This window comes from Populus trichocarpa, chromosome 1, assembly GCF_000002775.5.
Source record: "Populus trichocarpa isolate Nisqually-1 chromosome 1, P.trichocarpa_v4.1, whole genome shotgun sequence".
In the NCBI taxonomy this organism is placed as follows: domain Eukaryota; kingdom Viridiplantae; phylum Streptophyta; class Magnoliopsida; order Malpighiales; family Salicaceae; genus Populus; species Populus trichocarpa.
In genome coordinates, this window is record NC_037285.2 from 47,446,613 (window position 1) to 47,471,672 (window position 25,060).

At 32.3% G+C, this 25,060-nt stretch overlaps 1 protein-coding gene across 1 annotated transcript; it reads right to left on the bottom strand.

Annotated features, from left to right (window-relative positions):
* Window positions 1–16,892: 16,892 nt before the first annotated feature.
* On the bottom strand, window positions 16,893–19,139 carry LOC7491403 (NAC domain-containing protein 43). The gene is made up of 3 exons (XM_002300464.4): window positions 18,674–19,139; window positions 18,299–18,567; window positions 16,893–17,968 (listed from the first exon to the last, which is right to left on the bottom strand). The coding sequence occupies exons 1-3, from the start codon at window positions 18,858–18,860 to the stop codon at window positions 17,168–17,170; spliced, it is 1,257 nt and encodes a 418-aa protein (XP_002300500.1). The 5' UTR covers window positions 18,861–19,139; the 3' UTR covers window positions 16,893–17,167.
* Window positions 19,140–25,060: the final 5,921 nt, after the last annotated feature.

The following is a 25,060-nucleotide window of genomic DNA, read 5'->3' on the forward strand; positions in this document are numbered from 1 at the left end:
TGTGTCGTACCCTCCTGGCGAGAGCCTGATGTCACGACGACAATTCCCGGGTGGTGTCTTTTGGAATGATCTTTGGTTTGGTTAGGGAGTCGCCGCCTAGTATTACAGCTATTAAGAATCCTAACTAGTTTTTGTTTTCTTAGAAATTCTAGGCAAGAGACTGGTTGCGTAAAGATAATTTACTATAGTCTGATGACGTCTATCTCTACCGACTTACTATAACGGGTATGCTACGATGAACAAATCCTAATTTTTTAGGTCAAGAACTCGGTCTGGGAAGGTAAAATTATATTAGAAGTGAATGAGTTGTATTATTCACAATAATATTGTGGATATTAATCTAATACAAGTTTTTTTATCCTTATATTAAAGTGAGTAATAAAATTTTTGTCCCCAATAATATTTTAGATATTAAATCCTTTTAGGTTTTTTTTATCTTTATATTAAAAGTAATTAATATTTATTATCCCTAATAATATTTTGGATATTTACCCCTTTTAGGTTTTTTATCTTTATATTAAAAGTGAATAATATTTTCTTGCAAAAAAAAAAACTTTAATTTTTTTTTAAATACAGGCCAAAAATCCTTTGTAGCAAAGGCAATGTTTTTGAGAAGAATACAAAAAACATTAAAAAAAAACCCTAAAACCGAACCTAGAAAACATGATATTCAAATTAGACCTAATATGGCAAACCAAAGGTATAAACGTGTTGGGAATCATGCAAGGATCAATAATCTAGCATCTATTTACTTTAATTTTCAACGAATTAACACGATTTGGCCAAAACTAGGTTTCGGTACCAAAACCAAACCAAAGATATTAAATGCATTAAAACATGTTATTGATGCGAATTAACTATAAATTATTGACTAATCAAGTCTATGGAATAATTCTGGGCAAAGAAATGGAGAAAAATTGGTTCAAATCATGTAGTTAAGGTAATGTTCTTCGCAAGAAAACGAAAAACAAAACACAGCCAAAACCTAGCAAAAACCCAGAACCCAGCCGTTGTTAAAACCTTCATTTTTGGCTTCTAAAACATGTTTTTTTTAATCTCAACATATCACATTAACATGCACAAACATATTTGAATAAAAAATACTAACAAGAAAAAAACATCAAAACACCCAAAATCAAGTTTAAGGTACCAAATCTAAAACAATAATGTAACACAACTTATATGTTCATGCAACATGGATTCAAAATTGGCGTTTTGAACCCATTTTATGCATGAACATGCATAGCCAAGCTAGGTGAAAACACAAAATAAAACAACATTATGTACCAAAACAAACTTAAAATAGCAACAAATATGTATCAAAACTTCAAAAATAACATTAAAATGTACAACACAATAGCAAAGAGGTGAATGCAACATTATTTGTTAAGCATTCCAAACCTCTTTGCTTTGCTTTTTTTTTGTGAAGTTTTATAGATGCGGGACCTAAAAAATAGGTAACAACTATAGTTACAAGGCTTCTTGATCAAGTGGTCTTAAGCTAACTATCACACACAACCCTTTTTCTTTCTAGTGAGTAGGTGGTTGAATGACCATGCTTTATAATCCTCATTAATTTTTCATTTATGCTTTGACTAAAAATGATAATTATTATGTCTTTGGTGTAATAACTCAATTTTTGATGACATAAAATTAAAAAAAAATGAAAAATAAGATGAATGAAAAAAATTGAGATTCGGGTCAAGACAACACAAGTTGGAAGTCTTGAGGTTTTAATCAAGGTGAAATTATAAATTTAGGATTCAATATTACTAGAATTTTGAAGATTTGATAATATTAGAAACTTAAATAAACTTTGGATTAATTTAATTAATAAAATCATGAGCTTAAATGAAAATTTGATAAGATTGGAGACTTAATTAAAATTTGATTTGGTTTAAATTAATGATGTCAAGGGTTTAAATTGAAGAATTGATAAGTTGAGGAACTTAATTGAGTTTAGAATTAGTTTAATTAATGAGATCAAAGGGCTCAATTGAAGAAATATTAAAATTCAGTGTTGATTTGGGGTTAAAATTATAAGAGATTAAATTTCAAGGATCGGTTTGTAAAAGGCACCGCAATGCAGGGGCTTAAATACAATTCTGGCCAGGGGTCCGATTAAGAAGTGTTAAAGTTTGGAGGGCTAGATTAAAAAAACGGCTGCCTTAGTCCAGAAACGGCGTCGTTTGTCATTTCTGTTCACTGTCTTCTTCCTCTGAAAAACAGAGGAAAGCTCTCTGCGAAAAAAGAAAAAATACAGGCCACCAGACACATTGCAATGCCCACAACTTCCATCACCAGCTTCTTAGTTCATCTCCGTGTCCTTCTCTGCCACGATGTGCCCACAACGTCGAGGAAACCATCACCAATAGTCCAGCTATGGCAAGATTATTGGTGTCCCAATTCGGCCAAAACACAAACTCCTGAAATTTCATCCTTATCAGGGGAAGGTAAGGAGCAAGAGGGGATGCCTATAAAGGCCCAGAGAATTCACAGAAAAGAGGATGGAAAAAAAATAATGAAGGGAACAGAACACAGAGGAGAGAAAATGAGAGAGGGAGAGAGAGAACCAAAAGGGGCAGAAAGACAAGAGAAAAAAAAACAGAGGGGAAGGAACCGAAGACAGAAAGAGAATCCCAGCAACGAGCATCCACACGATTCTCCGCGCAAAACTCCAGCAACAAACTCCGGCAACAGGTAAGCTTTCATTGTTTTCCCTCTCTTGCAGTTTAATTACATAGATACTGTGCCAGGCGTGCGTGGACAATTCACGCACGCTGCATATCACTCAGTCGGGTTGCTAGTTGAACTAGTACAGGGCCGGGTTGGCTGGATCAGGGCCGGGCCATATGGTTGGGCTAGATCCAGCCCAGTAAAAAAAGAAGAGAAAGAGGAGTGGGTCGGGTCTATGTCTTAGACCCAGATAGCCCAGTCCATATTTACTAAGGGTGTGTTTGACATATGCCTTGACCATAATTTTTATGCCCATTCTAGTTTGATATCCGGCCAAATGAGCCTCTTTTTAATATCAAAAAATTTCAAAAATATATGGGGATCTTTTCGTTGATTTATTTGTGGGCGCCTCACACTTTGTTTTATTTGTTTTCTTTGTGTTTTTTTTTTTCTACTATATGCTCAATCTGTGGACTATTACTGTTAAATGCAAAATTTATTGTACAACGTTTCTTTTATTTCAGTCTAAAAGGAAAAAAAAAACAAATATAATAAAAGGAAAGCAAAAAGAAAATGACATAGAAAAATTCTTCTTTAAATTCAATTTTTTGCGAAATTATTCACTGACGCTAAAGTTGGGTATATTATATTTTTTGGGGTTTGTGCAATATTTACCAACACCAGAGTTGGAAATATTCGTAGGAAATGTTCACTGACGCCAGAGTCAGGAACATGATAGGAAGAACAAAAAAAATGAAGAACAAATTCTTAGCAATTTTAGACAAAAAGCAATGCATTCTGCCTCAGGTAAGACACTCAAGGGGTGATAGTATCTTTCCTTTCGCGTAACTAGTCTCATACCATAGAATCTCTATTGATCAGTTAGGGTTCCTAGTGACCATAATACTAGGTGATGACTTCTTGAACTAAGACATATTCCTATAAAGAACAAGATGCTAGATATATGTCATTTTTTCAAGGAAATTTTTAATTGGTTGCCGCGATGTCCGGGTATGACATCTTGCATACTCTTTAGTAGTGGACCTCCATTGTATCATAAGAGATACCATTGTTTTCTTCTCCAAGATCATAATGTTATACCCGCTCCACTTTGTTGCTGAGGCGGCGTCAGGACATGCACACCTTAATGTGAGCCTCTTAAGAGGTGGTGTTGGGAAGGAAAATGTTTTGGGTTTAATTATAAAATTATGATTAAAGTTCAGGAGTCGCCACCTAGTATTAAGGTTACTAGGAAACCTATGGTCTGCGAAAGCTTGAGTAAGGGACTAGTTGTGCAAGGGGAAGACACATCACATCCAGTGCACCCTACCTGAGGTACGCTGTATTGTTGTTTAATTGTTTTTCTAGGTCAAGTTTATATTCGTTGGTCTTCTTCTAAGGTCTAAGGTAGATTTTCTTTCGTGAGAGAGTCTCAACCTCATTGGGTTCAATTCTAACTGTTCTAAAATCTAAATTTTACCATCGTATTTATTTTGCACTTTGTATCTTTAATAACTGAGGGTATATTATAACTATGTAATTTTATACTCCCAAATATAAAACTTTATATTTACACCCTAATATAAAATAAACAAAATGATTGGTGAAGGATTTTTGACATTTTGTTTTTTATAAAAACATGCTTGTAAAACTTTTAGAATTTGACCGTATACATGAAAACAAAATATTTTATGTATTTTTTGTTTGTTTATAGAGGAAAATAATTTAAATAATTTTGAGATTTTGTTGAAAATTTTTAGAAACGTTTTGGAGAAAACTGAGTATTTTAATACCGAATCTTTATCTTATAGTGTAAATACAGAACCTGATATTATGCAAAATTATTGGAAAAACATGCGAGAAAATCACAAATATTTTTTGAAAGGATTTTTTTTTTGGGATTTTTTTGTTTTTTTTTAATAATATTATTATAATATTAAATTTGGTCTCCTAAAATTTCATTCTTTTCAATGAAGCCTGAATTGAGCTCTTAAACTTAATTTTCACTAATTAAGCCCACAATAAAATTAATTTTACCCATTTAAAGTATAATTAAGTCCTTGCACCTAATTAAATCCTTCAATTTGACTCAAATTAATTTTTAAACATAATTAAACTTTAAATTGGTCCATGATTAAATCAAATTTGTCTAATAAATGTGAATTTGGAGAATAACCCAGAAATGGGTTATGACACACTTCATAGATTAACATAAAATCTTTTCAATAATTTATTTTGTGATTATGTATTAGGATGAGGGGCAATTAGGTCTTTGACTATATATAAAAATAATTAGAAAAGGTGGCTCGAGCGTGCATGGCATGCGTTAGCAAGTGGGAGGTGTCTGTGCTGTTTGAGCGGCGTGTATTGTGCCTCCCTCATAGTGATAAAATGTCGCCATCAGCAATGGCATTAGAAGCAATGAGTTATCCTTTTCGTGGTGGTGGTGCATATGTTCACGGATGAGGTTTAGTTGAGCTCAAATGAATCTTTTTTCTTTTCATTTATGGTTTCTCTTTCATGACCTAGAAATTCATGATAGGTCTTTCAAAAATTAATAATCTCATTAGTTTGTGTTTCAATCAATTTTGCTCCTTATTCTTTTGATTGCTATTTAGTTTGCTTTTAATGCTTTTTGAACTTTATTTGTTCTATTTTTTCCCTAAGCATTTTATTTTATTTAATTCTTATATCTAATATGGTCATTATTCTTTTGATTGTTATTTTTTTTCTTGATGTTTTTTCAATTTTATATTCTTTTTTCTTTTGATTTTTCTTTTGATTTTTTTTCTTTTTTAAAAAACTTTATTTTAATTTTCAATTTATTCCATTATTGTTTACTTTCATTTAGTTTTTATGCCTAATTTTATCTTCATTTGTTTTGATTATTATTTGTTTTTTTTTTTAATATTGTATGATTAAGGATTTTGCTTAGTGGTTTTTTAGTGTTTTTCTTCTATAGAGTGATCCTGGTCTTATAAACTGGGTCACTCGTTTCGATGATTAGCTAGGTTGACTTAAATTTTTTTAAAAAAAATTGATTTTTTTTTATATTAGATTATTGAGCCTTGATCTTTTTATTTTTTCCTCTTTTTTTAGGTTGAGTCGGGTTATTGATTAGTCAAGTTAACTCATGTTTACTCAATTTTTTTTATATTCTTTTCTATTGATTTAACTTTGATATTTTTTCTAGGTTATTTTTTTAAGAAAAAAAAAACTCCAACCTAATCTCATATTGCGAGTGGTGGGTTGTTGAGTGAGCCTGAGTTGACTCGGGCTTTTTTATTAATTTTTTTATTAATTTTTTTATTTGACATAGATTATTGAGCTTTAAGTTTTTTTATTTTTTTTTATTGTTTATGTGAGGTTTTGCCGATCTATTATCTTGAGTATTAGATTAATCAAGCTAACCCCATTTGATTTGGTTATTATTGCCTGAAATCTTTATATATATATATATATATATATATATATATATTAGGAAATGTTTTACCAAACTCATGACATAAGACTTGCTACCTATATAATGGACACTAATTCTGGAAGATCTCCAATCACAATTTCTCGAGTGCTGGTATGCTCTCGTTAAGCTTACCTTCAGGTTAGGACTTAAGACTTGGGCTATACAAGCTGCTCTCACTATCCTAGCTACAAGGCTTCCTGGTCCAGTGGTCTTAAGCTCACTATCATAGGCAACCCATTTTCCTTTCTAGTGGGAGAGTGGCTGAATGACCACGCTTCACCATCCTCATTACATTTTCATGTGGGCTTCGCCCCCACGATTGGAAACTAACGGATTAGCTCTTTTTACAAGGATTTGGGATTAGCTTATAATGATCCAATTATATCTAGAATTGTTTTTATTTTTTCATTCATTTTGGATACAATTTTGAAATATTAAATCTTTCATTATTTAAAAATTATGTATTTTTATCACTTGTGTAGATTTATCATTCAATGAATAACTGAAAAATCATCAATGGATGGAATTAGAATTTTGTTATTTTGTCCATAAGTAAAATAAAATATTCAAAATTTTATATTTTTTTTATACATCTAGTTTTTCTATACATCCAAAAGATTCGGATTCCTCCTATATTTTAGTAAAAGAAATTCAGTAACTAATAGCATCGTGGATAGAGATCTAACCTATCAACCTACCTAATTTTATTATAGAAGCTAAACATGATAATAATTGAGTCTCCAGCTTACTTTTTAATATTGAATCTCCATTTTTTTTTTAGTTTAACATGGGTGTCCGGGACAGCTTGCGCGCACCTCGACTAATCCCACGGGCCCTAAAGTTAACGACCATGTAAGCCTCCAGTGGTCATCATATGAGCAACCACAGGGCTCGAACCTGAGACCACAGAGGAAGCAAATCTCTTGATCTCAAGCTTTTACCACTGGGCCACCACCTAGATGGTTTGAATCTCCACTTTATATTACGAGATATTGTTATTTTCTCCTCAATAATCATAGTGTTAAACTAATACACTTTATATATTAACTTAAAAATTTAAAACTTGATCTATGTTAGGTTTTAAGTTAAACCGAAAAAAATATTAATTCGACCAACTCTAAAATAATAATATTTTTTTAAATGGCAAAAACATTGTCGTTGGAATAAAAATGAATAAATGAATGATCCATATTGATTTAATGACTCATGAATTGGACTTGTAAACTAATTGTTTTTCACATCTATGTTCAAGATGATTTGCTTTAATGATGGCAACAAGGTGGGTATGACAAGAGCAAGTATGGATTGGGTATGGGTCGAGGAGTGATTTTTTAACTGATATGGGTTCGTCGTACGTATAATATATTTTAATGGATAAGACATGAGATTAAATTAGTTGATATATTTTAACAATTATTCATGTTTTAACTGTTTTAGTCCTTAGTTTTATTAAAATGAGTAATAAAAATATTATTTCTAATAATATTTTAGATATTAACTCTTTTTAAGTTTTTTATTCTTATATTTAAAATGAATAATATTTATTATTCCTAATAATATTTTGGATATTAACCCATTTTAGATTTTTTATCCTTGTATTAAAAGTGAATAATATTTTCTTGTAAAAAATAATTTTTAAATATAAGCCAAAATTCTTTGGAATTTTACAAACTTGTTGTAAAATCCATAAAATATTTTTTTTATATAAAACAACATGCAAAAATATTTTAAATTTTCTTTGAAAAAATATACTCAAATAACTTTAGGAGTTTTAGCCATATGCAAGGAAAAAAAATATATTTATATTTTTTTAGACTTTGTTTGACAAAAACCTATTTTTTCTTGTAATAAAACTACCCAAAAATAGACTAAAGGGGTGTTTACCAAAAACAACTTTAAACCAAAAAATACCCTTATAAAAAAATGGCAAATCGAACAGAGTATAAACCCTTTGACCTAGATTTTTTTCTCAACCCGACTAGGTTGACCCGAAATATTTGGTTCCACTATAAACCGAACAAAAAATCTTGATATGACCTAAAAACAATCCAATGCTAAAAAATAGATTAAAAACACAAAAAACACACAAAAAATGGAATAAAATGGATCAATTACCACAAAAAATAAAGAATACCAAGAACATCGAGAACACCAAACATGAACCCAGCAATGTGGGTTCCAAAATAGACCGGATTTGGTAAAAATAAAGGCACGTACATTGTTGCAAATCATGCAAGTATCAATATTTTAGCATCCATTCACTTTGATTATTAATAAATCATCATGATTTGGCTAAATGCGTTTCATTTTAAAACCAAAACCTAAGGATTAAACATCTTTTAAATTTGTTATTGATGCGAATAAACACTAGATTATATGTTAATCATGCATAAGAAAGATGTATGTGTAAAAAAATTGACTAAAATTGATCCAAATGTAGGGGTTAAGAAAATATTCTTCCTAAGAACATTAAGAACATTGCGTAAAACTTAGAAAAAATACCCTAAAATGGCAGCTATTACCAAGCCTAGAAATGGGCATTTTGGGTTTCTAAGACATTCATTTTTTACATAAACATGTTTGAATCTAAAAAATTAACAAAAAAATAAAAAATCAAAACATCAAAATTAAATAAGAGGTATCAAATAAAAAATACATAAACTTAAAACAGGTAATATGTTCACACAACTTGATTCAAAATTGGTTTTCTTAACTCATTTTGTGCATGAATAAACCTAGCAAACCAAGGATAAAATACCCTTGCTTTAACATGCATAGTTTAAGTTAAACAAAAACTAAAACAACATTATATATCAGAAACAAACTTAAACAACAATTTTAATGTATCAAAAACATAAAACAAATCAAAATATCTTCATTAAATAAAAATCACAGCAACAAAAAGGTGAACACAACTTTATTTGTTGAGCATTCAAACCACTTTTATATGCTTATAAACATAAATATAAAACAAAAAATAAAAATAAAAAACAACAAAAGCAGGTCACTAAAAACCTCCTTTTGGATTAAAAAAGTATACATATAAAAACTACTCTTTCTTTGTTTTCTTTTGGAAATTTTTGTCTCATAAATTTGTAAAGCTAAGAAATCTTTTTGTTTTGGCTCATGGACCTCTACACTTATGTTTCTTATTGATATTTCTCTTATTTTTCTTATCCATTCTTTTCTTTTTCTCCTTGTCCTCTGCCTTTTTTTTTTCTTTTCTAAACTTGGGAGGTATTTACAGGGTTGTGCTAGGGTTTGGGAGGTTTTGAATCCATTTATGACGTCTTGATCTTGAGAGAAGTGTTGTAAACCCTTGATAAGGACACATTGAAAAGGCTTTGTGTGTGAACACACGAAAAATAGGTCAATTTTTGCATGATAGTTGCATTGTCAGGGCTGACTAAGTTGCCCATTTTCGAGGCCTTGTCGGAGCAATTCTGACGTCATTGTCACCTGAAACCACTTGAAGTTGGTAGAGGGGATGCACATCTTTCATTTGAATCCAGCTTTGCTCAATCTGGAGGTTTGTAGCTTCATATTCATGCATTTGAAGTTGTCAACTCGATCACCCAAAACTGTAAAAAACAGAAGTCAATCGACCGAATGATGTGTCACTCACCTTCTCTTCTTTAAGTCTGAATGACATGTCATTTAGGGTTTTTGATTTGGGATTGATGAATTTCAAGTGAGCTCTTATTCTTCTAATATCTTTTAATTACACCCATAATCGCCTTCAAACTTTTAATTTCATATAATTTACCCATGACAAATTCAATTATCAGCCTTTGAGTTGGCCGCCTTTTTCATTTTAATCTTTGGTTCTGATTTGTGCATTTTGACCTTCATTTGACAAATAAACTTTTAATTTTTTTAATTTGAGCATTCTGATATACTCTTCTTGCTAATAGGTTGTGTGTATATATTATATATATTATATTTTCTTTGTAATTTCTCTTTGTATTTTTTTTTTGTAATTGCTTTGTTTATGTGGGCCTAAAATGAATAACAACAATCTCTATTATTGACATCCTTTGCCCATGATGTAATTGCTCTTACTAATTGCTTTATACCTCTCTGATCTTAAATAAAATAAAATAGAATAAAATAAAGTGCTAGCTGTTTTTTGCATTGGAAAAACATACTTGGATTGATCTGTTTAATGTTTTTCATCTTCTGTCATCCTGACTGAGATGCTGTGTCAATCCTAGCATACGGTTAATCCTATTGTTAGGTAAAATAGTATGATTTGACACCGAGTGGTTTCCTCTCTTTTGCGAAGAAATATCTCATCGATGCGCAGCTGCACCATCTAGCCCGCATTTGTGCAAGGCATTGTTTACATCAGCACTAGTAAAGCATGAGAAGATGGAAAAAGGTTGCGAAAAAAAATTAAAAATTATTTTTTAAAAGCTTTTAAGTCACATCAACAAACCATTGAAGAATCTATTCTAATTGTCTTAGTTTTTCACGATGATTAAGCTACAGGACTCAGAACTTATCCTATTTATCTAGAATATTTTCGTGATTCATGCTGTTTCCATTTCAAGCTCGCTCCTAGATGTTACCTTTCGCCATGTTATCTGACCCTACACACCTAACAATTAAGTCCTTTCGAGCTCTCTTTGTACGATCGAAACACTACCCACATGTTTTTGTTGGATATTATTTGTGTTTTGTCCAATCTCCATTTCAAGCTCAAGGAATCCATTGGCCTACGGCGTGTTATTGATATGATCATCTCGGTTTTCGTTTTCCAATTTTGTTTTCAATCAACATTTTTGAAATTTATTTTCTTTTATGATAGTCTGGTTCTGAAATCGAATCGAAATTACGTCATATACTATTCATTTTTATGATGCTTTGCTGATGAAATGATGAATATCGAATTATTACATAGAACTTACGTTGATTTTTATTTATTTTTAACTAAACCAAGCTTGTCCAGCCCATTTTCTCCGTTCATGAAGGAAATCCTCTACCTCCCATAAAAAAGTTAGGGACAAGGAAGGGAACAATGTCAAAGCTAGGCTTGATCACTAAGACCAGCCCAGGCTTCGTGGGAGGTAAGGTTGAGAAAGTACAATTTTATGTTACATGAATAGTGATTGTGTATAGGATTGAACAATTTAGGCAACCCACTTCCCTACATAAATGACAAAACATAATATTTGTGTCTTGATCTTGAGAAAAGACCATGACAATTGACACGATTCAATTGGAAGACAGAACCATCATGCCATGCCAATTTGAGTCCGATTTTGCAAGTGATTTCCCATATGGCCATGATTATTAAGGTGACATTAATATATTTTTAACTAAGTATGTGGATAATTGTCCTTGTGATCATGATCACAGCTACTAAATTATTTTTCTACTAAGCATAACAAACATTAGTGTGGTTTGGTGGGATAACAACGGACAATATTCAAGCTAGAAACACCAACACCATTGCATCAGCTAGCTATTAGTCTAATTCTGTTCTGTATTTTCTATGACAAGACATGTTTGGTATTGTGTGGTGAGAGTCTATTTGATATATTTCGATGGTGATTAATTGTAAAATATTTTGTTTTATAAAAATACATTAAAATATATATATTTTTATTTTTAAAACTTTATTTTTCACATCATCATGCGAAAATCATATGAAAACATTAAAAAAATTTAATTTAAAATAAAGTAAAATATAAATTTTTTTTTAATTTTTTTCAAAAAAAATTTGAAACGCAAAACCAAACAAGTTTACAGTATCTTTTTAAAAAATAATTTTCACTTAAAAATACATCAAAATAATATATATATATATATATATATATATATATATTTACAATACATTAAAATTATAAAAAACGTTAATTTAATATTTTTTAAAATAAATATATTTTTTAAAATATCCAAAAATAGAAACCAACGCTATCTCTAAAACAGGGTAGAAGGAGATAACAAAATCAAAGTAAATACCATGACATCAAGATTTGGCCCTACAAGGTAGAATGGAGCTCTCTATTAACCCATCAAGTCCCTTTTTGTGGGGGCAGTAGGTAAATCACAATGTGGGTATTAGGGCCCACTATTTGCATGCTAGTGTCCTTAGTGATTACACAATTTGGTATAATTTTAAGTTTTTTTTATTTAAAAATATATTTAAATAATATTTTTATATTTTTTTAAAATTATTTTCAATATTAACACTTCAAAATTATTCAAAAAATATAAAAAAATTAATTTTAAACAAAAATAAAATTTTAATTTTTTTTAAAAAACACTGTTTAAACCATATTTCCAAATACTGTATATAAATATTATAAGTGTATAATTAATATATTTAGAGGCTTATTGAATTAATTTTTTAAATGTTAAACCATATTGTTTTTATTATTCAACGGGAGAATAATACCTTTTGAACCTAAATTACTAAGCGCTAAATTATCAATGACCAAACGTTAAGTACATTTGGACATATACTTGAATTAGACGACAAAGGGATCTTACCAATTCAAAATGGGATTATGTTATGCTCCATTCAAATTCTTTGATAGCTCAGTTCTAACAGAAATAAGATCATTTTTCAGAAAAACAAGACAAAATCTACCACTTGGTGGTAGAAGAGTTACACAAATATATTCACCATCACTAAAGATAAAATAATTGTTATGTTGATTCCATTGTATACCGTCTCACCATAAACCTGTGGATCGCTGTAACTTTTTCTTTTCTTTTTTTTTCCAGGTGTTGCACAGAAATCAGGAGAAGGGAAAGGAAAAATTGCAATTCCAACGCGGTCCAAGAAGGTTGTGAATGGAGCTAGTGTAGACTAAAATCCATAGCAATAATGTTTACCACTTAAACCGTTTAGAAACGCGGTGTAAACTGTGTTAAGACTAAAAAATTTAAATTTTTTTATATGTTTTAGATTGTTTTAATGTGCTGATTATAAAAATAATTTTTTAAAAAATAAAAAAATATCATTTTAATGTATTTCAACACAAAAAATACTTTGAAAAGCAATCGCAACCACACTCTAGCTTTTACCAAATACTTGTTTCATTAGAATTTTAAGAGAATGTTTGTGCAAAAAATAGAATTATTTGCAATGTGCTTTTAATTAACATTTGAAAATGTGATTTTTTTTTATTGTCAGATTTTTATGTTAATTACTATTTTACGACACACATATCTTTGTAACTTGTTCAGGCATCAACCACGCACCAACTACTGATGTTACCTCATTTATGTTGCTATTTATTCTAATTTGCGTTCATGCACAGAAAGCTAGGCTTGAGAGAGAGAGAGGATGTTTCTTTTCTATTTTTTTGGTCAGTTTAGTACACAAATTAATAAATTGTTTTTGTTTGTTTAGCCACCAACCATTGATGTAACTTCACTTTGCTGGTACTTTATTCGGTTCATTTTCTGGCTATTCTATACACTTTTAATTAAATTTGAACGAAGGAGAGAGTACACACGGAAGGCAAATGTCTAATTGACAAGAAAAGAAGAAGAAGAAGAAATAAATATAGGGAAAAAAAAATCTTAAATTAGAATTCTAACTTCCAAATTAAACATTAATCCTTAATTTTGACCATTGCAATGTTTAATTCGAATTATTTAAATCCCATCACAAAAAAAGGCCTACTGGCCTATTCGCCCAAGTCTCTTCTTTATCTCATTTATTTACATATTTCCCACTCTTTTCAGTTAACTATGGGAATATATATATATATAAGGAATTTTGGGCACGCACGGATGAAATTGGTGGAGTAAAAACAACATCATCCACGTAAATATCAACCTCTACATGCACAGATTTAATTTGTTGCCAATAGGCACACATCGGCCTTTTTTTAGCAACATATCTCTGTGCCAACAAATCTTTGATCACATCTAATAAAACCATCATTACAAAGCATTAGTATTCTCCCCCCCCTGCGTGATGAACCTTATCCTCCAATAACTCCTTGATGCTATTTGATCAGCTACCTAGCTCCTGCTGATCAACTATCAAGATTAAATACGACACTCTCTATTATCAATTAATTAGGCATAATTTTACTATGCTAAAGTTACAGTCCAATTGCCAATGAGTGTGCTAGGAGAATTGCAAATTAATGGGGTTAGATGCATGATACCGAACTTATATTAAGTCCTACATGATAGATTAACCTTACCAATATACAAAGACTTGTTTGGTTAACAAATGATATTGTCAATGATATTAATCAAAGCCTCTTCTGATTAATTGTTCTTGATCTTATTTGTATAAAATTGACGGGTCAGAGACTTATTTGTGATCGCTAATGGAAACCAATCGCGATGGTCAATTACCTGCACCGAAAAAGTAGTTGTTGGGTCCTTCCATGTTAGCTTGATTAGCTACAAAAAAAAATACGTACGAACAGAAAATTGGCCCATACAAGAGAAATTATTGATGAAGCTTAACATCTGTTTCGAATGTCAATAGAATCCATTAATGATTAGTCATCATCGGATGGTAAAAAACAAGTTAAAGTTCAGTGAACGGAGAATTGTACCTTTGATTTTCCATTTCTCTGTCTAATCTTGTTTAAAGGCTACAAAATATTCTTCAGGAAGCTGCTTCGAAGCAAATGTGTCTTGCCCTAATCAATCGTCATATATGCATCATGTATATGTGTGTGTGTGTGTCTCTCTCTCTCTCTCTTCTTTTCATTTATATAATTAATATTTTGATCAAAGGCAAACCATTAGCGACCAAAACCTCATTTTCTAGGGCCATGAAAATACCTTTATGAAATGGTCTTATTATCATGAGAAGCCAAAAGGGATTCCAAATTTCCAATAACTTTTTACAAAAAACAATCCACGATTTCCTCATGTAAAGCAAGTTGGAGGACAGGAGAGCAGGCTTTCCTACCATTTTGTGTATCTGGCATGCAAACTTTCAATATTTATTGAAACCTGTTCAAGTCTTGGTAATTTTGGTCTCTTTGATTATTATGTGATGCACGAGAGAGGATCACCTAATAAACCCAGAACCCAAAAAAACAGAGTGAAAAAAGTATCATGAAAATTCAGGTTATTTGATTCTCCCCGTCGTCCTCGTCGTCCTAGAGAAATTTCGTGTTGACTTTTCACGAAGTTTAAATCAAGGAAAAAAAGCAACAAATATGGTGCATGCTAACTCATGCCTTTCGGGTTCATTTTTCCAAAATTACCCCACGTTCTTTGGATGAGAAACAGCTATCATTACAAAAAAATTACCCTTTGAGGATTAATAGGTATAATACAAAATACGAGTTGAAAACCTTCCATGTTGATTTCTATGATTAAAATAAAGAAATGATAAGGATCAATAATGACATTTTAAAAAATTGTATAAAGATTTTTTTCGTTGATCGAATAATCACTGGCGACAACCCTTTCCTCCTTCCTCATCTTTTTTTCTTCATTATTTTCCGTTGATTTCTTAATAATTCTATATCAATTTATTAGAAATTATGATGTCTTCATACATTTAAGATCTTAGATTAGATTTATCCATCACATATATTTTCTTTTTAAAAATACATTTTCTTCATTAATATTGCAACCCAGCACTGAATGACAGGCGGAAAATAAATAGATTGTGCAAGAGAAGACTAAGCAAACAACGCAAGATGGTAGTGAAAATTGATAGAGGGACTATGCCTCTCAATTTCTTGGATTTCATGATCACAAATAAACCACTGTATATGCTGATTATTATGGAAATATAGTAGTGTATGACAAAACATGTGCCTCCCTATAATTTATTGTTCTTCTAGGTGTATCTAAATTGGTCAAGGTATCAGTAATCTATACAAAAATGTCTTTTCGAAGTAGATATCTTGAGAGATTCCTAATAAATGAACGATAAATATAGATTGATGGCATTGTCAGAGACTGATGGTCAGTCCCCATATATTCATCCAAAGCTGTTAGGGATAAGGGAAATCATTAGGCTTAGCTCATCTTGCTTTGAAATTCAAATATTGAATATTGGAGCATTACAGCACTTAAGAATTTATAGAAATTACACATATAATTGATTGATATTTTTCAACACCATGGTTATATTAATTATCGAGTTCGTGGAATACCCAAAGAACGTACTATCACTTCGATCCTTTCATATTTTACATGGGTCCCAAGATGGATCACAAATTAAACCTTTTGTTCTTTTTTCTTGTATCGCTATATAATTCAAAAATCATCATTCAACAATTAATTAGAAAACCTAAAAGGAGGCATTAAATAATTTCCAAAAATTAAATAAATCAGGAAAGTATATATTTATATCTACAAAAAAATCAACTTGGAAGTCTTGTGTCTAGGACAAGACCAAGGCACTACTCTTTGCTCCCTATTGTTAATGATTTTCGAGTGGTAAGGTAACTCATCTTTCTCTCTTTGTTATCTTACCTCGGCTGTAGCATAAAGATAACTCATCTTTCTCTCTTTGTTATCATCTTTATTGGAACGTAGATTAGGTTTTGAGACCCCATGACCTCACTATTCTTCGACAAAACAATAACCAATCGATCAATTTTGGATTATTGGCATCTTTACAATATCACCATGCCATGTGGGTAATATCATTTGTGTATGTGCCGACCCCAATACCACATTAAAGTCAGCTTTGTGCTATAATTGGCTTGTCAAGCTTTTTCAATATGGTTAACGAATTTAGGTAAGACCTCAATCACCTTTGGATATGATTACAAGTAGGAAGAGCAAATCACTCAGAAAGTTAAAATGAAACTGTAGATGTAATACTCTTAGATAACAATTTTTGAATAAAATGGATGACATATATCGTTATTTAGGATATTTACAAAATGGTGTGAATTGACTATGCCATCCCATCGCAAATATTTCTAAAAACTATATATCACCCAAATTTAAGCTTATTTATGCAATACATGCATGCACTAGATACATAAAGACTACTATATAACGTATACGTACCTAGACTCTTAGGGTTTCTATATTACTCTATAGGGTATACAATATTGAGCACTTTTGTTATACCGATAAGTGGCATAATGGGTCCGATGATGATGATGGAGACGAAGATTTAGTGAAGCCCCATAGGTCATTCTCGTTGGTATACACATGAGAAGTATTTGCTTGAATGTTTGATGATGATCTATGAGAATTTTGCAAGTGTGATAATTGCATGTCATCATCAGGAGAAAGACCAAAACTCGCATTTGGGCCGGTAGTAAAGCAAGATAAATGCTTGGATGTCTCTGCTTCATGTCCATTAAGTTGTGATGCCACTAGACGATCAAGAGTTACCCAATCGTTAAGTTGCCCGGATTTGGAGCCATGAATTACGGATGATGAGATCATGTCGAAAGTGCCATTGCCAATTTGGTTTGAAGAGGAAGGTTCATTCTCTGTCAGCATCTCATCGTACGATTGGTGATAACAAGATTTGAAACTTCGATCTTGATCAAAAGATGGACTGCTTAGTGGAATAGAAGGGAGTGGTGGGCTGTCTAACCGAGGAAGGTGCATGAATCTTTCATGGAGCCCATCACTGATGCTATTGTCTGAGAGAAACCTTAAACTACTGTTGTTGTTGGAGATATTCATGTTGCTAAATGTTTCATTCTCCATCTTGCAAGTCCTTCCCATATAGAGAAGTATTTGATCAAGAACTCCATCATTTCCTGAACCAAGAATCTGATGAGCCTTTGAATCCAATGAGCATGATGAGCTTTTGGGACTCTCAAGGGTTTTTTGATAGTTCTTCTTTCTAAATACCCGGCAAACCACCCACCCTTCTTCAGGGATTGCCTCTCCTATAGGATTTGAGACCTGCAGGATTAAGAGAGTGAACAAATCAATACCAGATAAGCTAGAAGCCTAGAACCGAACATAGAAGAAATCTATACCTGTAGTTTCCTTCAAGTCAAAATACATGAAATATTGTATGAGATCTCAAATTTGAATCCTGTTTAAAAAACAGTATAATTTTCATTTTTGTTTAATTTTCATCTTTGAAATCAACTTCACTTTTAATTATAAAGAATGGTCCAGGTATTTTTTTTTCATAGAAAAAAAGAGAGAGAGAAGACAAGAAAAGGTAAGAGTATAGGATATTCAAGCATATAAAATAAAATTAAGTATAGGGAAGATACGGCTTACATTAGTGTCGTTGGTGCTGTCATCAAGCCTATATTCATGCATGATCCAATCGGATTTCTGTCCATGTGGAGCTCTTCCTCTGTAAAACACAAGAGTCTTTCTCAATCCAATTCTTTTAAACCCACTATAGATGATCTTATCACGGCCAGTGGCTTTCCAAAACCCAGCAGCCGTAGCTCGATTTGTTCTAGTCCCTGTGGGATATTTCTTGTCTTTGTGACTAAAGAAATACCAATCATTCTGTGGTGTAGATCCTATTTTGCACTTCTCTACAGTCCCCACAAAGGATAATTTCGTTAGTCAACATGTTTGGAAAATAGAGAGAAGTTATGTAGAGAAAGATATAAATGGAGAGCACACTAGCTTAATTATTACCTTGGATGTCCCATGGCTCAAGCTTATTAAGATCAACCTCGCGAATTACATCAAGGTCTATCTTCTCATTAGCAACTTTCTTCCTGAGGTAGTAGTGAAGAAGCTCTTCTTCTGTTGGGTGAAATCTAAAGCCTGGAGGGACCTGAGACTGACCATTTATTGATAGATTCATCATATCCTCAGGCATTATAGGTAGTGAGGCTTGAAAATATATGATCAATGTGCGTGTAAGAGAAAAGGAGAGTAGCTAGAGATCAATATGAAAGAGAAACGGAAATGAGAGACAACATTTACAAAGTTTGTTGAGGAGAGAGGGTGCGTAAAGGGTAATGCAGTCACGATAATTTATAATGGTTTGTAGGGCATGTGAGGGAAGGGTCCAAAAATGCATGAAAAGTTTTGGAATCAATGCTATTAATGTACTTAGTGTGGATTCTAAGCCTTGGAGAAGAGCTAACCTAGAAGCTGATACTAAAGAGAGAAAGAGGGTATGGTTTTATAGGCCCACAATATAGGTACTAACAATTGGGTCCATCAAAGAAAAAATAAAATAAATTCAGACTGCGTTAGAGGTAACTATTTGTATTTGTGCGAGCAGGAGGAAAGCCCCATCTCAACTACGACCCATGACCTTAATATCTATTTGAAAGGCACCTCTAAAACCTCCACTATCCTAAAAAAATTCTCTCTTTTTTTCTCACTCTAAACATCACTCGTTTTACTTGTGCAACCACCTCAACGACAAGAAGGCAAGTGAGAGATGATGGGGTCGGGAGGCACTTAGCTTTCATGCATGGTCCCTGAAGGAAGAAAGATATGATGTGCTTTGTGGAGACTCAGCAACTTAATTTCCATAATTCTTTCTTCCTTACCTTTCTCTTTTTTATTCACATTTTATCATTGCAGTCACCAACTATGTACATCATGGCAGTAGCACAAGAATAAGATGAGAGTGATCACTTCTCGGGGGGAGGGGGAGGGGGGAGGGGAGTAAAAATTAATACAGTGTCTTAAAAAATTCATTGAGTAGTGCAAATACTGCTATATATTTCAAGAATTTTGGTATAATTTACAACCACGTGCCTTGAAAACCTTAAGAACAGCTACTACAGTCCAAAGGGAGTCCTACATAATGGTCATGTACCTACGAAATCGTGAGAGAGGACTCTCTCGTAGACGTGCATTTTCCTTTCTTGAAATTATTATATTTTCCCTTTCCATGATTTTACATGACAACTGCTGAATCTTTCTTTCAAAAAAGAAAACACTTCCTCTAGAGTCAAAATGGCAACCACTAAGAAATCAGTGGTGAGAAAGGCATCTAATAATGCGTTCCCATTTTGTTTCTTCTCTTTCTTTGTTTTTTATCGAATGGGAGATAGAAATTGTCTATCCGAACTCATGTAGTAGTATTCTTTAAGTTCCTTTTTGACGCAACGGTAGAATTATTGTTTTGCTATTTTTTGAATTTTTTTATTTTATATTATTTTTTGTGATTTTTGGTTATTTTGATTTATTAGTGTTAAAAATAAATTTTTTAAAAAAATATTTTAAAATATTTTCAAGTAAAAAACATTTTGAAAAGCAACATCTATCACAATTTCAAATAGACCCTAAATTATCATAGCTAGAACAAGTCTAGCACCCCTTTTACATTAATTTATTGCTTTCATTAGTGACTTTAGGGTTAAAAACATCATTTAGGGAAGAGATATATAACATTGTTTAGTTGGTACACTGCTAAAAAATTAGAAAATGAAAAAATTGATGAAAATATTTTTTTAACAATTGAAAATACAACTCTAAAATAATCGATGAAAATTTCATTGGTAATTTTAAAAGAAAAATATGAGCAATTCAATTTCAAACCCAATCTCTCTCTTTCAATATTTCTTCTTTATTTCCTCTCTTTCTCTCCAACAAAACCGACTAAGCCTTTCCAAACCATCAATTTCCAAAATTAGTTCAACTTGTGCTTAATTTATGTGCTAGGTTTTGATCAATTCTTTGATTTCTCACTTAGATATTGCAAATTTAACTTTAGTTTCTCATTTTCTTTCCTCTCAATTCATCATTATTTTTCAAAACCCTAGTTTTGTTTGGATGTTAAAAATTAGAAAAACTCTTAAAGGTAAAAAAATCCATTAATTTTAGGGTGTTTTTGTATGGGGATTTTAATGATCGATTAACTTGACTTTTTTTTAATTAATTGGGTTCATTGTTGTTATCTTAAGATCTGGTAATTTGGATTTTATGAAATTGATAAGGTTGAGATTTTCCCTTCTAATCTATTTTATTCTGTTGTATTTTCAATGGGTATCTTTACTGTAGTTTCTTAGCTTAGATGCTTGTTTAGTTTGCTTAATTCCATTGATTATTACTATTTTTTTTCTTAAAAAAATTTGTAATCCCCTGTCAAAAATAGATAAATATGGGTTAAATAGGGTAACTATTAATTGAAAAATAATAAATTAGGGAGAAAATCTTATGAATTGGGATGAACATTTCCAGGAGATTAATTTGAAATTAAGAGAAAATAAAGTAATAAAATAATATGTGAAATAGTAACTAACAATAAATCATGAAAATTTCTTGATAAAATAAAAATAATGATTTAAAGTTGGCAATCAAATGAGCTTCCCAGATTTATTGGCATCTAAGAGGGGATGACCAAATTGATTAGCATCCGTGAGGAGATGGTTAGATTTGTTAGCAATCAAATAGGTTTGCCGAACTTACTGGCATCCGTGAAGGGATGACTAGATTGATTGGCATCCATGAAGGGATAGCTGAATTTGTTGGCAACCAAATAGGTTTACCAGATTTATTAGCATGTATGAGGGGATGACCTAATTGATTGGCATCCATGGAAGATGGCTAGATTTGTTGGCAACCAAATGGGTTTGCCATATTTATTGGCATCCACGAAGGGCTGGTCGGATTATACTTAGTGGTCATAGTATCAATGACTAAGGATGAGAAATGAATGATACTTAGTGGCTGTAGTATCGGTTACTAAGTATAAGATATAAAATGATACTTAGTGATCGTTGTATTAGTGACTAAGGATGAGAAAATAATGATACTTAGTGCTCATAGTGTCGGCTACTAAGAATAAGATATGAAATAATACTTAGTGACCGTAATATCGGTATATCGGTGACTAAGAGTTGAGAAGAAGTAGGAGGCTTAACCTATTAGTTAGCAAACCCTTTCTTTTTTATATGTGTAGGGTAATATACAATAGTAAGAGTAGATATTCCAACACTATAGTAGTGCCTATATATATATATATATATATATATATATATATCCTATAATATGTCCCCTCAAGCCCTGGGTGGAGGATCGACCCGAAGCTTGAAGCAAAAAAGCAGTGAAAGAAGCAATAAGAAGTGACTTAGTAAAGACATATACAAGTTGATCTTGAGAGGAAATAAAATAAATCTGAATCTCTTTCTTCATAATCCTATCTCATATAAAATGATAGTCAACCTCACCATATTTAGTACGAGCATGAAAGATAGGATTCGTAGATAAATAAGTCATAACCTCAACAGTGTTGTCTGCTAATGATTTATACTCAGCTTTAGTAGAGGAGCGAGCAATTGTGCGTTGCTTGCCTGATTTCCATGAAATTTATGTCTAATAAAAGCGAACAAGGTAACTACCCGTAGATTTATGATAATCAATACTACTTGCCCAATCTGTATTCGTAAAGCCATATAAAGCAAAGGAGAAACTGCGAGTGATATGTAAGCCATAGGTTGTCGTACCATGAAAATAACACAAAATGCGTAGTATGATAGCTTTGGAGGTAGAGATAGGAGTATCAACTAGTGTATATTTATATTGTCGTAGCATCAGATCCATACTGGTGGATTGAACCTCAATGCCCAAAAAATAATGAGCAGTGCCTAAGTCACGGAACTTAAACTCTGAGCGCAGTAACTGTATTAAGCGGTGAAGCATAGTAAAGTTGCTACCAATAAGCAGAATATCATCAACATAAACCAGGAGATAAAAGATATCATCACCAACAAATAAGATAAATAAAGAGGTGTCAACCTTGGAAGCGCGAAAGCCAATAAAGAGTATAAAATCACTCAAATGAGTGTACCGAGCCCGCGGGGCCTGTTTTAAACCATATAGAAACTTATACAACCTACACACATAAGAGGGAAGGGCAGAGTCAAGAAAACCTTTGTTAAGCTCTAGGTTGTTTCATGTAGACCTTTTCATAAAAAAACGTTATTGTTGAAGGCATTATGGATATCAAGTTGATAAATCTTCCAATCACACAAAACCACAATGGAGAAGAGTAATCTGACGGGCGCCTACTTAATAAGAGGATTGAAAGTTTCAGAGTAATCAATGCCTTCTTGTTGAGTAAAACCTCTAGCAATCAAGCGCATCTTATACCTCTCAATATTGCCATCAACACGACACTTTATCTTGTACACTCATCGACTGCCAACAACATTCATTGAATGATGAAAAGGAACCAAAGACCAAGTGTTGTTAGAGCGCAATACCTGAATTGCCTCGCGCATAGCATCATGCCAAGCCTCATATCTGACAGCGTCAAAAAATGCAATGGGTTCATAGTTAGGAGGAGACAATACCTAATAAATCAGAGAAGTAAAGGTGGTTGTAAATGTTGTTAGCAAGGCAGTTTTTGGCAGTCGAGGATGAAGGACCATAGGATACTGACAAGCGACAGGTTAAGAGGGAGAAGAACCTGACCTGTGAGTTGTTGGAGAGGATAAGAAAAGAGATCAACACAGAGTTGCATAATGACTAGAGAAACTGTTGAAGGGGCGAAACTCGTAGCAGCAGAGATTGGAGAACCTGCAACATAACTAGTCTTCTCTACAATAACAAACCTGGAAACATGCAACTTTGAAGAAGGAGAATTTATTCTTGTATAATGATCATTAGAAAAACAAGCAGATGGTGATAGAGTGGCAGAGCTAGGTGGGGATGGGATGGTGGCAAACATTGTGGGCGAGTGATGGGTCTGAAAGGGTTTGGTAGGTGGCAAGACAAAGCGACTGGTTTGGTGGATTGGTGGGGCAGTGGGGTGACAATTTAGGAAAGAATTCGAGGTTGTTAGATGTGTAGGTTGGGAGGAGGTGACTGGTTGTTGTGCTATCTATTCAGAATATGCAAAAAGAAGCACATTTTTATGAAAACGAACATGACGAAAGACATAAATACATTGAGATGCTAAATCAAGACAGTGATAAAAAAGATGAGAGGAACTATATCCTAAGAACACATATGGAGATGAATGAAAATCCAACTTATGAGCATGATATGGATGCAAAAAAGGGAAACAAAGACACCTAAAAGTATGCAGAAAATCATAATCAGGAGTTCGATGAAACATACACTCAAATGAAGATTTATTTTGAAGGACAAGAATAGGCATGCAATTAATAAGATATACTGATGATTCAAATGCATAGTTTTAAAATCATAACGGAGCACTACTTTGTCCTAGAAAGGTAAGACCAGTTTCGACAATATATTTGTCGCACGTGTGCGGCGTCGCGACGAATCGTCCATCCTCAGGTGTATGGTGTATCTATCGACATGGCAAATATGGGGAGACAAGGAATTCTTGTCTTGTATCAGTGGAAAATAGAATAGGAGTCGCCACCTAGTATTCTGGTCACTAGGAACCCTAACTGGTATTAGAGATCGGGTACGGAAACTGGTTGCGTAAAGGGAAGGTATTAGTACCCCAACTACGCCCTACCTAAAATAAGCTGTATTGTTTTGTTGTCTGATAAAATATAAGATCTTGTTGTGGTTTCTAATTGTCGGTCTATCCACGGTTTAAGAAAAGTCATCCTCTGTAAGGAGATCCTTATCTTATTGGGTAAAAATCTAATTATTCCATGTCATCAAAAGAAATATTTTTTTAATATCAGGAATACGTTCTACGTAAAAATTTGTAATCCTTGAAACTAAAACAAAACAATTTTTTTTTTTTGTAATTTTTGAAATATTGGCCAAATTCTCGTGACTTTAATAAACTGGTTATTAAAGCCAAAATGCATGCTAAAACATATTTTTTAAAGTTTTTTTTGTTGTATGAAAATACAATATGATTTTTAGCTTTGAGAGACTTGGTTATATGCATTAAAACAAAAATATATATTTTTTAATTTTTCAATGTTTTGATGAAAACCGGGTATTTTAATACCGAATTTGTATCTTTACGATATAAAAATACAAACCAATATTAAGCAAAATTTAGTAGAAAAACAAAATGTGAAAAAATTACAATTTTTGATTTTTTTAATTGGTCCGAACCTGGCCCAACCATTTTGGGTTTGGCCGCGGGCCTCTCCACTGTTCACATGCAACGTGAATAGT